This window comes from Lampetra fluviatilis, chromosome 52 (assembly GCF_964198595.1).
Source record: "Lampetra fluviatilis chromosome 52, kcLamFluv1.1, whole genome shotgun sequence".
Taxonomy (NCBI): domain Eukaryota; kingdom Metazoa; phylum Chordata; class Hyperoartia; order Petromyzontiformes; family Petromyzontidae; genus Lampetra; species Lampetra fluviatilis.
In genome coordinates, this window is record NC_136326.1 from 8,989,660 (window position 1) to 9,005,046 (window position 15,387).

Sequence of the window (15,387 nt, forward strand, 5' to 3'; positions counted from 1 at the left end):
TGAAAGCGTACGAGCCTCCAGATGACGCACACCGCAGATTCGTCCAGAGGCAACGGGCACCCGAGGAATCGCCTGTGGCTTTCCAGGGTGCTGTGCTTGAGCTGGCCATGGCCGCGTATCCAGAGACGGAGCCCGACTTGTTGGAGCCCTTGATACTGGGTAAGATGTTGGAGCTGTCCAAGGACTTGGGCATTCCGATGCCGATATGCGGCCATGAGCAGCTGACCTCGCGGATGGCAGCCAAGTGCCTGGACGCGCAGTTCAACTTGCGCCGTTGGGCACAGGTGACCGCCTGGACGGGAAGCCCGACCGTGGAGGGAGGCGCCACCGGGTGGACTCTGTCAAAGGCCGTCTTCGTGCCGGACGAGAGGGGGCCTGGCGATCTCTCTGCAGCGGCGGCCCAGTGGGTTCCTCGAGGGGGAGCGGAGTCGCGCTCCGGCCCACCGCTGAGGGATCGTCGAGACGGGGGGGGGGAGCCAGGCGGCGGGCCGACTCGCCGAGTTACCGCTTCGGCCATCTTGGACACTTCGCGCGGGACTGTCGGAGTTGCCCTCGCCCGCCTCTTCAGCCGGAGTCCCCGGCCAAGGACGCGACGTCAACGCCGGAGTCAACCATGTCAGGCAAGTCGGTACGCATCAGACACCCGGCAAGGCCTGTCATCTCATGCATCACCGTCGGTATGCGTTCCGGGGGCCTGTTCTAACGGGGAGACTCTAAGGGATCCATGTCACTCGCTGACACAGTGGCGGAAATTGGCACGGAAGGTGGTCGCAGCCGCTACTGGGTCGTCGACCGTGCCGGGTACGATACAGGGGGTCGACGTGCGGATTTTGGTAGATTCGGGCGCGTCCGCAACTATCATCTTGGACGTGATATTCCATCTCCTGTTCATTCCGCCATCGGGGGTACGACCGGTTTACGATTCATGTGTTGCGGCGAACGGAGGGAGTATGGGCATCGTTGGTCAGGTGGAGGCGCGTATTTCGGTTGGGGGTGTGTCGGCTTCGGGGACGGTGTTAATCTCCAGGTCCCTTGCTGTGCCGTGTTTGTTGGGGACCGATTTCCTGGCAAAGATGCCCATTCAGATAAGGGTTGATCAGAATTGTATTGAGTTACCGGCGGGCCAGAAGATTTTCTTTTTGCCGTCGCCGTGGGGACAGTCCGCTCCGGACCGTCAGGTGCAGGCGCTATCCGATGTTTCGGTCGGCATTCCACCTGGCTCACAGATGCTTATCCCACTGCGTTATCGGAAGCCCGTGCCTGGGGTCGAGGGGGCGGCGGGGGTGTTGTTGTCGCCATCCAACGCGGTTACGGATGGCCTGGCGCTGGTCGCGGCACGAACGATTGTTCGGCCGGGTCAGCCTCCGTTTTTGCAAGTGTTGAATGGAGGCGCGGACAATGTCGTCGTGCCGGCCGGAACCGTTTTGGCACATGCTACGACCGCCTTCACGGCCCATGACGATCCGGCCCACCGGGGCCTCGTAGGGGGGTTTCGGCCTCGACGGCGCAGGACGATCGATGGATCGCCGGGTTGTGCCAAGAAAATGCGTCCTTGACTACGGACCAGCGGTCCGCGCTTCGCGAGCAGTTGGAGAAATATTCTGATGTCTTTAGTAAAGACGATTTCGATCTGGGACGCACCTCGTTGCTCTCCGACCATATTGATACCGGGGATGCTGCTCCCATTCGGATGAATCCACATCGGTTGAGCCCGGCGGAGAGGGATCATGTACGCGGCGCGGTAGATGATATGCTAGCCGCTGACATTATCTCTCCGTCCAACAGCCCGTGGGGCGCTCCGGTGGTCCTGGTAAAGAAAAAGGATGGTCATTTACGGTTTTGTGTCGATTTTCGGAAGTTAAACAAGGTGTCGGTTGCGGACGCTTACCCCCTGCCGCGTATGGATGACAGCTCCCCCTGGACGAGTCCTCGAGGGAAAAGACGGCTTTCCGTACGCCGCAGGGCCTGTTTCAGTTTAATTGTCTTCCCATGGGGTTGAACGCTGCCCCTGCTACGTTCCAGAGGTTGATGGAACTCGTGTTGACCGGTCTGCAGTGGGACACGTGCTTGATATATTTGGATGATGTTATTGTGTTCAGCCGTACGTTTGAGGAGCATCTTCAGAGATTGGATGCCGTTTTTGCTAGGGTGCGTTCCGCCAATTTGAAATTTAAGCCCAAGAAGTGTCACATTTTGCAACGATCCGTGCACTATTTGGGCCACATAGTCAGCTCTGACGGTGTGGCCACGGACCCGGAGAAAACGGCGTGCGTCGATTCCGGGCCACGGTGGGTGACGTGTGTCGTTTTGTCGGGTTCGCTTCCTATTATCGCAGGTTCGTTCCAAATTTTGCCATGATCGCTAGGCCGTTGCACCTCCTTACGGCAAAGAACCGGAGGTTCAGCTGGGGGCCGGCGGAGGAGGCGGCGTTTCATGGCCTACGCTATCGCTTGGCGTCAGCGCCGACGCTGGACTACCCTGATTTCACTCTGCCTATAATTCTGGATACCGGCGCTAGTGACACGGGGATTGGGGCCGTCCTATCACAGTTTAAGGGTGGCGTCGAGCGCGTGGTGGCTTACGGGAGCCGCGTTTTATCTCCGGCAGAGACCCGCTACTGCGTTACCCGCCGGGAACTGTTGGCTATAGTGCATTTTGTCCGTCAATACCGGCCGTATTTGTATGGCCGCAAATTTATTGTGCGCACGGACCACGCGGCTCTACAATATTCCCTGAAAGTTGACCAACCGTCTGGCCAATTGGCGCGATGGTTGGAAACTTTGCAGGAATTTTAGTGTGAGATTCAATATCGTAAGGGGTCGTGTCACACAAACGCGGGCGCGCTCTCCCGATTGCTGCAGGGATCCCCCTGCGCCTGTGCCTCTGGCACAAATAGGTGCACACGGGTTCCACCGCCCCCGCGTCCTGTCGTGTCCGCTGTGGAGATGCCCGGGGCTTCCACGTGTCCGGAACCGGCCGACGGGGTTTTGAATTTGCCACGTTCCGTGTGGATTCGAGAGCAATTGCTCGATGATTCGCTGGAGGCCTTACGGAGTCGGGCTGCAAAGGAGAGGGGATATCCGTCGTCCGATGGGACGCCGGGAGCGGCTCTCCGTGACGGCTTGTTGATGTGGAGGGAAGGCTTGCACGATCGCTGGCGTCTTGTTGTGCCGTCGTCGTTGCGATATGCGTTGATTCGGATTCTGCACGCTGAGAAGTTGTTACATCTCGGGGTGCAGAAAACCTTGTTGACGTTACAGCGGGATTATTTTTGGCACGGCATGACGACTGATGTCGTCGGGCATATTCGGGCGTGCTCCGACTGTGCCCGGCGGAAGCCGCCTAAGCAACCGTATGTTCCCCCAGTGCAGTCGATACAAAGTGTCGCGGGTTAACGAGTTGGTGGCGTTGGATATTCTGGGGCCCTTTCCCCCATCCGCTCGGGGGAACAAATTTTTGTTGGTCGGGGTTGAATATCTTTCCCGCTGGCCGATGGCCTGGCCCTTGCCCGACCAGTCGGCGGCGTCTATCACGGAGGCATTTCTGTTCGGATATGTGATGGACAAGGGGGCGTCGGAAAGGTTGCTTACAGACCAAGGGCGAAATTTTTCTTCCAACCTATTGCGGGATGTGTGCGACGCACTGGGGAATAAGAAGGTTCGGACGTCTCCCTACCATCCACAAACTGATGGGACGGTTGAACGGTTGAACCGGACCCTGTCGGCCATGCTCTGTCATACGGTTATCGAGAAGCAGGCCGATTGGGATTTGCATATCCCTGGGGTGCTCTCCGCTTACCGGATGGCGCCGCATGCGTCAACAGGGTACTCACCCTTCTTTTTGATGTACGGCCGCGAGAATGTGCCGCCAGCAGTAGTGCAACTTGGCAGGCGGGTGAGGGGTCCTGTTAAGCCCCTCCCCGAGTATTTTCGTGACGCCGCTCGACGCGTGGCGGAGGCGCGGGAGGCAGCCCGATTGGCTACGCCAGGACCCAGGCCCGGAATGAACGTTGCGCCCGGCGCTCTCATTGTGGGTCCCCCTGGCGAGTGGGGGACATGGCCTGGCTCCACTGCCCACAGGTACCGGTGGGGACCTCCCCTAAGTTGCACAAACCCTGGCAGGGGCCGGTTGTGCTTATTATCGGATCGCGGCGTTGGTACATTCACACGTCCTGATTGAAACCCTACGTGGCCCCGCGAGTGGATGCGTCATCTCCTAACGTTGCCTTGCCGGTGTCTGCCGCGTCCGATGCGCCACTGACTTTGCCTGTTCAACCTGCAAGCGCGCCTGTCATGCCTCCTGTAGACGGGCCGCTGTGATTCTGCCGGACACAGGGATTCCTGCACCAGGTGGGCCTACCACGGCGACGGGGACATTTGGCCCCGCTGCCCCTCCAACCCCGCCGCGGTTGCAGTCCTCCACCAGCGTCGGATGGTTCCGGTTCCGCCGCTCCTAAAACCCTGTCGGGACTGCGACCCGCACTCATTCCAAATCCCTTCCCTTTCGTTAAGTGTGTTGTTGTTATACTCTCCGTGGTGTCTGGTGATTCCTAATTGTGATGCTGTCGCTCGCATTATTTTATCCTATTGCAGCCGGGACGGCTGGATTTTTCATCAGGGGGGGGGGGCCATGTAAGGCGAGCGTAAATGGGCTTGTTGCTGGTCCAATCACGCGGCCCGGAGCATTGGGGGGCGGAGCCTGGTCTGCGGAGCGTGTGGGAGGGGCCACCGTTCATCTCGGCTCCAATGGGAGGCGAGGTGAATGGGGGCGGAGCCAGCGGGGTAGTATGGGAAGGCCGGATCTGATGATCCGGGAGGCGGGAGTCAGGGTCACGTGGGGGGAATCGATATAAGTGGGAGCCCGGAAGAGATTGGGGCAGTCGGGGAAGTTAAGAGGCTGAGCCACGTTGGGTGGTGAGGAAAGATCTGCGCCATCGGCCACGTGGCTGAAGGACCTCAGCACGCCGTCGGCCAGCGGTGTGCGGAGTGCGGGAATAGAGGAGCTAACGGAGGAGCGTGCGGGGCACGCGAGACAGAGCGTGTGTAGCACGCGAGAGAGAGAGCGTGCGTGGCACGCGAGAGGGAGTGTGCGCGGGGCGCGCGCGAGACGACACTGGTCCGAGAGGAGGCCAGTGGGGGTGCGGAGAAGAACCTGAATAAAAGACAAACGGAGACCAGCATCGCCTGACGGAGTCTTTTATTACACTCCTACTGATGCTCCTGCTGTTGTGGAGTGACTCATGCAGCCAGCTATGGCTACAGGGTTTGGTGGTACATGTTTTTTATGTTGATTATTGTGAAATTTCGGTCACAGTTCCTATGATCACTGTTACATTGCTTTTGGCTTTATTTTGGTGATTTCAAAAAGTTTTATGGTTTCGCCATGTTTGTTTGTTATAGTACGGAGTTAGAATGATGGCTTTAATCTAAGTTGTCTTGTGGTTGTTGTTTGACTTGCATCCCACTGGGATTTTTGCACAGCGTTGGTGTACGGTGCGTTTTTTCTGGAAGACTTTGCAGTTTTTTCCTGGATTTTTCTGTTTGCGCGTCGTCACTTTAAGATGTTTTCTTGTTCATGTTTTTGTTTTTTGTTTGTTGCGGTTGCACCCGATTCAAGAGCCGAATGGCTCACAGGGCTATACCAAATAAATGAAACTGAAAAACTAACATTGCCCATAGACTAACATTGCCCATAGAAATGACTGCACATAGATGGACTTACGGCTGATATAGCTGCAGAGCAACAACCACAATCTATGTGCAGTGTTCGTCTTATCTGCCGGCCTGACCACCTCAATGTGTTATTGCAAGTTGTTGTCGTTGTTTCTGCATCAGCCTTGGCATGCGACGAGACGAAGTTCCTCTCCATCCCGCCCCTCCCAAATCTCATTCAACGACAATCACCTCGCTCCATCCAAGACGTGTGACCATTACCCCCGTCCGTTGCAACGTTCACGCGAGTAGCTGTTTGTGGCTGGCCGCCTCGCGTGTTTGGGGCTGTCGGGCCCTGTGCTGAGCAACCGTTGGGTTTCTAAGAAAGAAAGAAACCCCGAGGATTCGCGCCTTCACGGAATACTGATGGCGTGAAGCGCCGACGATGCCGATGTGGATGATGATGATGCGGATAATAATTCGGATGATGTTGATTATGCAAATGATGATTTGAATGATATTTATGATGATGCGGTGATGATGTTGTGGATGATGTTGATGATGTGGATACGGATGATGTTGATATTGATGATGATGCGGATCATGATGACTACTAATGCAGATGATGATGATGATGATGATACGGATGATGATGATGATGTTGTGGATGATGATGATGTTGTGGATGATGATGATGTTGTGGATGATGATGTTGACGATGATGATGTTGACGATGATGATGTTGACGATGATGATGTTGATGATGATGATGTTGACGATGATGATGAGAACGCTGCTGCTGCCTGGACCGCGCTCACCTCCGTCCAGAACTCCTCGTCCCATCGCGGGTCGTTGCTGCGGCTGCGAGTCTGCGTCTGCCCGATCCGCGTCTCGTCCACGTTGACCGCCACGTAGGGGTCGAGCAGCGTCGTGCCCTGGGCGCGGGGGCTCAACGAGAGCCGCTGGGACCACGGAGTCGGCCTCAGCGCCACGGCCCCGCGCACGCGGACACGCAGCGAGCCCGAGAAGAACACCATGACTACCTCCCCCCCCCCCCCCCGAGTCTGGCTGGCTGGCTGGCTTAATGAACCTCGCTACGGCTCCACAAACCTCGCTCTGGCTCTCGGGAATGTCACCCAACGAGGCCTTCGTTGCAAGTGCCTTTGTCTGGCTCAATGAGCCTTGCTCTGGCTCTCAATGAGTCTCTGGAATTTCAGACGACGATGATGTCGATGATGATGGTAGGAGCGATAGTGGGCGATGCTACTGCCGATGCCACTGCTGACGATGATTGCTACGATAACAGCAGTTGCTCAAAAGGTATCGGCGTGTTGACAATCTCGCTACACCTGCACCGCTTACATCACCGCCATCAATCACGCTAATGACGATGATGCTGCTGTTGCTGCTGCTGAGGATAATGATGATGATGATGTGGAGGAGGAGCTGTCAACCCGTCTTCATAAGGGTGATCTTCATCATCATCACCACCACCACGATCACCACGACTTGCAGCTGCTAATCTTGCGGACGAGATGATGACGATGTCAACCCCGAGTCCTTATCAACTCCGTCACGTGCAGCAGCAGCAGCAGCTGGGGAAGGGTAGCCAGGTGGGTGGTGGTGGTGGTGTGTTGATGTGTGTCCAACTTCTTTCGCACCGCACGTAGCCAAACGGTGCTAATCGCAGGTGATGATGATGTTAGACGTCAACACCTCTTTATCATCATCAACGTCGTGATGATGATGTTGGTGGTGGTCCTCGTGGTTCTGGTGGTCCTCGTGGTTCTGGCGATCCCAAAGAAATCCAGGCCGTTGTGGCTGCTGTCCGGGCGACAAAGAGGAGGGGGGAGGAGGAGGGGGGAGGATGGGGAAGGAATCACATTTGGTCCCGGGCAGTTCCCCCCCCCCACTCATTGCACCGCGCACGTGCCTGTGTGTGTACGTGTGTGTGTGTACGTGTGTGTGTACGTGTGTGTGTGCGTGTGTGTGTACGTGTGTGTACATGTGTGTGTGTGTACGTGTGTGTGTACGTGTGTGTGTACGTGTGTGTACATGTGTGTGTGTACACGTGTGTGTGTGTACGTGTGTATGTGTGTACCTGCGTGTACGTGTGTGTGTACGTCTGTGTGTGTACGTGATCAGGCTGGCTGAGAAAAAGCGACATGCCCACTCTCATCGTCTACAGCATCCCACGTAAAAGAATGAGGAGACTTGCCTCAGCCTTCGCTCGGAGGTTCGGAGAGCCGCGAGGCACTGCAAGGATGGGTGGTGGTCGCGGGTTGCTGATGAGATGGAGTCTGCCTCAATGGCCCGCGATCACAAATCGCTATTACCATCATTAGGAACAGGTTTGCAGATTTGCTGAGCATTTCTGTGAAGTCCTGGGGGAGGGGAAATCCCTCGGCATGGAAAACATCGTGGGACAGTGGGGATGACCCTGCTGAGGCTGCGGTGTCTCAAAAATTGGAAGAGGAACTCACCCCCTGTGAGTGGCTGGCTGAAGTGCCATCTGTTGAGGAAGTACTGAAGGTGATTCAGAGTCTGAGACCAGGAAAGGCACCGGGCAGAGATGATCTCCCAAGCGAAATATTGAGGGAGGGAGGCGTTTGTGCACAGACTGCCTTCATGACATCATAACAACAGTCTGGACCACTGGATGGGTTCCGCAGGATTGGAAGGATTCCCTGGTGGTCTCCCTCTTTAAGAAGGGGGACCGCACAGACTGTAACAACTACAGGGGCATCTCACTACTCAGTGTACCAGGAAAGGTCCTGGCAAGGAATATTAAACATCGCCTTGCCAGGCACGCTGAGTAGAGGCTTGCGGAGCACCAATGCGGTTTCAGGAAAGGGTGGTCCTGCACAGATGCCATATTTTCTGTCCGTCTGCTACAGCAGAGGTGTAGGGAATTCCAACAAAACCTACAGCTCTGTTTTATTGACCTGGTCAAGGCCTATGATACCATCAGTAGGCCTGGGCTCTGTGTTATTCTTCGTGCTTTTGGAGTCCCTGACCCTCTGCTCACGATCATTAAGGACCTTCATTATGGTGAGCGGGCCCGGGTAAAGCTACGTGGCCGGGAGTCGGAGCCATTCCCTGTTCACCTTGGGGTGCGACAGGGATGTCCTCTGGCTCCCACATTATTTAACATCCTTTTCGACCACGTAATTCGTGAAGCCTTCGATGGCTGTACCGGAGGAATTTCCATCTGGTACAGATACAATGGGAGGCTGATTGATGCCCGGGTGTGGTCAAGGGATGGCTCCCGATTGGTCAACCACGTTATGTATGCCAATGATCTGGAAATTGCTGCTCACTCAGAGGAGGAGTTGGAGGAGCTGCTGCTGAACCTGGAGCGTGCCACTAAGAGGTGGGGCCTTACCATCAGCCCCACTAAAACTAAGCACCTGCATGGGTATTTTGTACCATCGTACACTCCACCCCCACAACTCCCAATTGGTGATGGGGCAGTTGTGGAAACAGTGGAGAGTTTCCCATACCTGGGCAGTGTGCTCATGACCGGCTCCGGTTTGACAGCAGAGGTCTCACTCCGAATCAGTCGAGCGGCATTATTTTTTCATTGGTTGCGTAATGCTGTGTGGAAGCTACCTGGTCTGTCAATCCGCACGAAGCTTCGGGTCTTCGCGGCCACGGTCATTCCCTCCCTTCAGTTTAACACGTAGGCTTTCGCGACCAATATTATTCATAATCAACGTTTTTGGATTAGATCGCGTTATTTATAAATGTGTCGTAACCCTCCACCACCCGACACGCCAATCAGCAAAAAAAGTGTCACGTTGACAAAAGACAAATAGTTCACTGCTTTAGCCCACCGGTGTGTTGAAGCGTGAAACCACAACATTTACTTTTTTTTAGTACTGTGACGTTTCGCTGGTAATTGCATCCAGCATCATCGGGCAATTCACCAGAATGGTGAGGCTCTGCTCTTGCTCCCGGTCTTAAATAGAGCAGCAGGGTGACGTCATCATTTAACTCATCAGGTGCAACGATTTGGGGCGGAGGGGGGGGTATTGTAATTATATACTAGATTCGTAATCAGCCAATTGTTACGATGTTAGTTGTAGATTAGTAATCAGTTGTAATGTGTGTTATTGGAATTATATGCTACGTTAGTAATCAGTTAATTAGTGTTTGTTTCCCCTATAAGGAATTGTAATATATATTATTTAATAATACGCTTCCAGGCCACACTAAGCCTGTAGCTGTCTGAGCGGTTAAAGTTATTTCTGTTTCTCTTAATTTCAATGGATTCTCTAATTAGTCTTTGCCAGTAGTAACTAGTTTTACACAACACTTCAACGTTATCAAAATCAATTGAGTGTCCCTGTTGGCAAGCATGTTCTGCCACTGCCGACAGATGTGTTTGAGATAATTTAATATTTATCTGGTGTTCTTTTAGTCTTACACTAATGTTACGCCCCGTCTGTCCAATATAGCATCTGCCACATAAACAATTAATCCGATATACACCTTCTGTTGATAATTTAGGTAATTCGTCTTTAGTGCAAGTTACTAGTTTTTGAATTTTGTGTACTGTACCAAATCTTACTGTAATGTTTTGCTTTTGCAAAACACAGGCTAATTTGTCAGTTACTCCTGAGATATATGGTATTTTAATTGTTAAAACAATGGTAATGTTTTGCTTTTGCAAAACACGGGCTAATTTGTCAGTTACTCCTGAGATATATGGTATTTTAATTGTTAAAACAATGGTAATGTTTTGCTTTTGCAAAACACGGGCTAATTTGTCAGTTACTCCTGCTGTGTGTGCTGTGTGTGTCTGCTGTGTGTGCTGTGTGTGTTGTGTATGTTGTGTCTGCTGTGTGTGCTGTGTGTGCTGTGTCTGCTGTGTGTGTGCTGTGTATGCTGTCTGCTGTGTGTGCTGTGTGTGCTGTGTCTGCTGTGTGTGCTGTGTGTGCTGTGTGTGTTGTGTGTCTGCTGTGTGTGCTGTGTGTCTGCTGTGTGTGTTGTGTGTCTGCTGTGTGTGCTGTGTGTGCTGTGTGTCTGCTGTGTGTGCTGTGTCTGCTGTGTGTGTGCTGTCTGCTGTGTGCGCTGTGTGTCTGCTGTGTGCGCTGTGTGTCTGCTGTGTGTGCTGTGTGTGCTGTGTGTGCTGTGTCTGCTGCGTGTGCTGCGTGTGCTGCGTCTACTGTGTGTGCTGCGTCTGCTGCGTCTGCTGTGTGTGCTCTGTGTGCTGTGTGCTGTGTGTGTGCTGTGTGTGTGCTGTGTCTGCTGTGTGTGCTGTGTCTGCTGTGAGTGCTGTGTTTGCTGTGTCTGCTGTGTGTGCTGTGTGTGCTGTGTGTGTGCTGTGTCTGCTGTCTGTGCTGTGTGTGCTGTGTGTATCTGTGTGTGCTGTGTGTATCTGTGTGTGCTGTGTGTATCTGTGTGTATCTGTGTGTGCTGTGTGCTGTGTGTATCTGTGTGTGCTGTGTGTATCTGTGTGTGCTGTGTGTATCTGTGTGTATCTGTGTGTGCTGTGTGTGCTGTGTCTGCTCTGTGTGTGCTGTGTGTGCTGTGTGTGCTGTGTCTGCTCTGTGTGTGCTGTGTGTGCTGCGTCTGCTGTGTGTGTGTGCTGCGTCTGCTGTGTGTGCTGTGTGTGCTGTGTGCGCTGTGTGTGCTGCGTCTGTGTCTGCTGTGTCTGTATGTGCGGTGTCTGCTGTGTGTGCTGCGTCTGCTGCGTGTGCTGCGTCTGTGTCTGCTGTGTCTGTATGTGCGGTGTCTGCTGTGTGTGCTGCGTCTGCTGCGTGTGCTGCGTGTGCTGCGTGTGCGGTGTCTGCTGTGTGTGCTGTGTCTGCTGTGTGTGCTGTGTCTGCTGTGTGTGCTGTGTCTGCTGTGTGTGCTGTGTCTGCTGTGTGTGTCTGTGTGTGCTGTGTCTGCTGTGTGTGTCTGTGTGTGTCTGTGTGTGTGCTGCGTGTGCGGTGTCTGCTGTGTGTGCTGTGTCTGCTGTGTGTGCTGTGTCTGCTGTGTGTGTCTGTGTGTGCTGTGTCTGCTGTGTGTGTCTGTGTGTGTCTGTGTGTGCTGTGTCTGCTGTGTCTGCTGTGTGTGTTGTGTGTGCTGTGTGTGTCTGTGTGTGTCTGTGTGTGCTGTGTCTGCTGTGTCTGCTGTGTGTGCTGTGTCTGCTGTGTCTGCTGTGTGTGCTGTGTCTGCTGTGTGTGCTGTGTGTGTCTGTGTGTGCTGTGTGTGTCTGTGTGTGCTGTGTCTGCTGTGTGCGCTGTGTGTCTGCTGTGTGTGCTGTGTGTGTATGTGTGTGTCTGTGTGTCTGCTGTGTGTGCTGTGTGTGCTGTGTGTGCTGTGCCTGCTGTGTGTGTGCTGTGTCTGCTGTGTGTGCTGTGTCTGCTGTATGCGCTGTGTGTCTGCTGTGTGTGCTGTCTGCTGCGTGTGCTGTGTGTGCTGTGTCTGCTGTGTGTGCTGTGTCTGCTGTGTGTGCTGTCTGCTGTGTGTGCGGTGTCTGCTGTGTGTGCTGTGTGTGTGTGCTGTGTCTGCTGTGTGTGCTGTCTGCTGCGTGTGCTGTGTGTGCTGTGTCTGCTGTGTGTGCTGTCTGCTGTGTGTGCTGTGTCTGCTGTGTGTGCTGTGTCTGCTGTGTGTGCTGTGTCTGCTGTGTGTGCTGTGTCTGCTGTGTGTGCTGTGTGTGCTGTGTGTGTCTGTGTGTGCTGTGTCTGCTGTGTGTGCTGTGTGTGCTGTGTGTGTCTGTGTGCGCTGTGTCTGCTGTGTGTGCTGTGTCTGCTGTGTGTGCTGTGTGTGCTGTCTACCTGTCCGCTTGTTGTCTGTGGCGAGGTGTAACCATCCGGCGGCGGTGGCGATGGTCGCACGGGACGAGGAGGAGGAGGTGGAGGAGGAAGTGGTGGAGGACGAGGTGGAGGATGAGGGGATAGAGGAGGTGGTGGTGGAGGTGGTGGAGGAGGAGGAGGGCCCTCTCGGTGGAGATGGAGGCGGCGGCGATGGTTCTGAAGCCACGGATAGCGACTCTCCTTGTTTACTGATGATGCTGATGCTGATGACGATGCTGCTGCTGATGATGCTGATGACGATGATGCTCCTGCTAATGATGATGATGCTGCTCCTGCTGCCGATGATTATGATACTGATGGTGCTGCTGATGATGATGCTGCTGATGGTTATGATGCTCCTACTAATGATGCTGCTGATGATAATGATGATGCTTCCGCTACTGCTGATGCTGCTGATGGTGATGATGGCTGCTGATGGCTGCTGCTGCTGATGATGGTGCTGATGGTGATGATGGCTGTTGCTGCTGACGATGGTGCTGATTGTAACTGTGGTGCTGATTATAATGGTGCTGATGATTATGGTGCTGATGATAATGGTGCTGATGGTGATGCTATTTCTTATTATGGTAATGCTGACGATGGTGCTCCTGCCGATGGCGATGGCTGCTACTGTCACTCCTCCGTCTCGCGGCGAGGATTTTTCTCGGCGGTGACGCGGGGAGCGAGAGGCGATATCTGCATGGACGCGCGCTCTCTCCCTCTCTCCCCTGCCTCTCTCCCTCCCTCCTCCGTCTACCTCTCCTCTTATCTCTTGCTCATCAATCTCCTCTCCCTCGCCTCTACCTCTCCTCCCTCCGCTCCTCCACTTTCTCCCTCCCCTCTCCCGCCTCTCCCTCCCCTCTCCACCCTTCTCCCCTCTCTGTGCCCCCCCTCTCCCACTGTCTCTCTCTCTCTCTCTGTGCCCCCCCTCTCCCACTGTCTCTCTCTGTGCCCCCCCTCTCCCACTGTCTCTCTCTCTCTCTCTGTGCCCCCCCTCTCCCACTGTCTCTCTCTCTCTCTCTGTGCCCCCCCTCTCCCACTGTCTCTCTCTCTGTGCCCCCCCTCTCCCACTGTCTCTCTCTCTGTGCCCCCCCCTCTCCCACTGTCTCTCTCTCTCTGTGCCCCCCCTCTCCCACTGTCTCTCTCTCTGTGCCCCCCCCTCTCCCACTGTCTCTCTCTCTGTGTCCCCCCTCTCCCACTGTCTCTCTCTCTGTGTCCCCCCTCTCCCACTGTCTCTCTCTCTGTGCCCCCCCTCTCCCACTGTCTCTCTCTCTGTGTCCCCCCTCTCCAACTGTCTCTCTCTGTGCCCCCCCTCTCCCACTGTCTCTCTCTCTGTGCCCCCCCCCCCTCTCCCGCTGTCTCTCTCTCTCTGTGCCCCCCCTCTCCCACTGTCTCTCTCTCTCTGTGCCCCCCCTCTCCCACTGTCTCTCTCTCTGTGTCCCCCCTCTCCAACTGTCTCTCTCTGTGCCCCCCCTCTCCCACTGTCTCTCTCTCTGTGCCCCCCCCCCTCTCCCGCTGTCTCTCTCTCTCTGTGCCCCCCCCTCTCCCACTGTATCTCTCTGTGCCCCCCTCTCCCACTGTCTCTCTCTGTGCCCCCCCTCTCCCACTGTCTCTCTCTCTGTGCCCCCCCCCCTCTCCCACTGTCTCTCTCTCTCTGTGCCCCCCCTCTCCCACTGTCTCTCTCTCTCTCTGTGCCCCCCCTCTCCCACTGTATCTCTCTGTGCCCCCCCCTCTCCCGCTGTCTCTCTCTCTCTGTGTCCCCTCTTCTCCCGCTGTCTCTCTCTCTGTGTCCCCTCCTCTCCCACTGTCTCTCTCTGTGCCCCCCCCCCTCTCCCACTGTCTCTCTCTCTCTGTCCCCTCCTCTCCCGCTGTCTCTCTCTCTCTCCCTGTGTGCCACTGATCAGAAGACGGCGACGCGCCCGCTGGGCCCCGCGGGCTTTGTGATCTCGCCTCCCGGGGGCCTCCGCCGCGTCCTCCTCCGCTGCCTCCCAATTACCGGCACGATCTCGCAGCAGCAGCAGCCGCGAGCCCCTCCACCACTCCTCAAACAGCCCCGCAACAGCGCCCCGCCCCCCAGCCCCCCCAGCGAGATGAGAGGCCTCGAGGAGACAGAGAGAAGCTCCCCCACCAGCCCCCCACCAGCCCCCCCTCCACTCCCCCACCAGCCCCTCCTCCACTCCCCCACCAGCCCCCCACCAGCCCCCCACCAGCCCCCCACCAGCCCCCCACCAGCCGCTCTCCCCCAGCGAGATGAGAGGCCTCCACGAGACAGAGAGAAGCTCCCCCACAAAGTGGGCAGTAGAAGCAGAGACTACGCCAGATTATCACCACTCACCACGACCGCTCACCTCCACCGCTCACCACGACCGCTCACCTCCACCGCTCACCACCACCGCTCACCACCACCGCTCACCTTCCACCGCTCCCCTCCACCGCTCACCTTCACCGCTCACCACCACCGCTCACGTCCACCGCTCACCTTCCACCGCTCACCACCACCGCTCACCTTCCACCGCTCACCACCACCGCTCACCTCCACCGCTCACCTCCACCATTCACCGTCACACCATCTAAATCATCTCCATCATCATCGCCGACTCACCACTGAATCGCACCAGTACACCTGTTATCGAGATGTCGACCTTTTGATCCTTACCCCTTCTTCAGGACACGAAGGTAGAGGGGAGAGTGTAGAGAAAACGAGATAGACTTAGCGAGAGATAATGAGAGAGAGTGAGAGCGAGAGACAGCAAGAGAAAGCGCATGAGAGAGAGAGAGAGATTGGGAGAGAGAGAGCGGGAGATATAATTTAAAGCAGTTGTATTGCTGCCAGCAGCAAAAACACTGGAGCCGATTTCGATACAAAGTCACATCGAGTACACGTCACAAACACTACCCGCGGCATGTGGCGCTGCACGCACAACGCGCAAAACACAAACACCGCATCG

At 55.5% G+C, this 15,387-nt stretch overlaps 1 protein-coding gene across 4 annotated transcripts in view; it reads right to left on the reverse strand.

The window, feature by feature from the left end:
- The window catches only part of LOC144949143 (protein kinase C epsilon type-like), a 384,575-nt gene extending 371,290 nt beyond the window's left edge, over positions 1–13,285 (reverse strand). For 3 of the 4 annotated variants that reach the window (XR_013640246.1, XR_013640245.1, XM_078879020.1), the window contains exons 1-2: positions 12,422–13,285; positions 6,470–7,475 (exon numbers count right to left, since the gene is read on the reverse strand). Coding sequence is in view for 2 of the 4 variants with exons in the window: in XM_078879020.1 (XP_078735146.1) it covers positions 6,470–6,688 (219 nt within the window). In the remaining 2 variants the exon portion in view is untranslated. The remainder of the gene's footprint in view (positions 1–6,469; positions 7,476–12,421) is intronic. The other variant, XM_078879021.1, reaches the window with a different exon arrangement.
- Between the last annotated feature and the right edge of the window lie 2,102 nt (positions 13,286–15,387).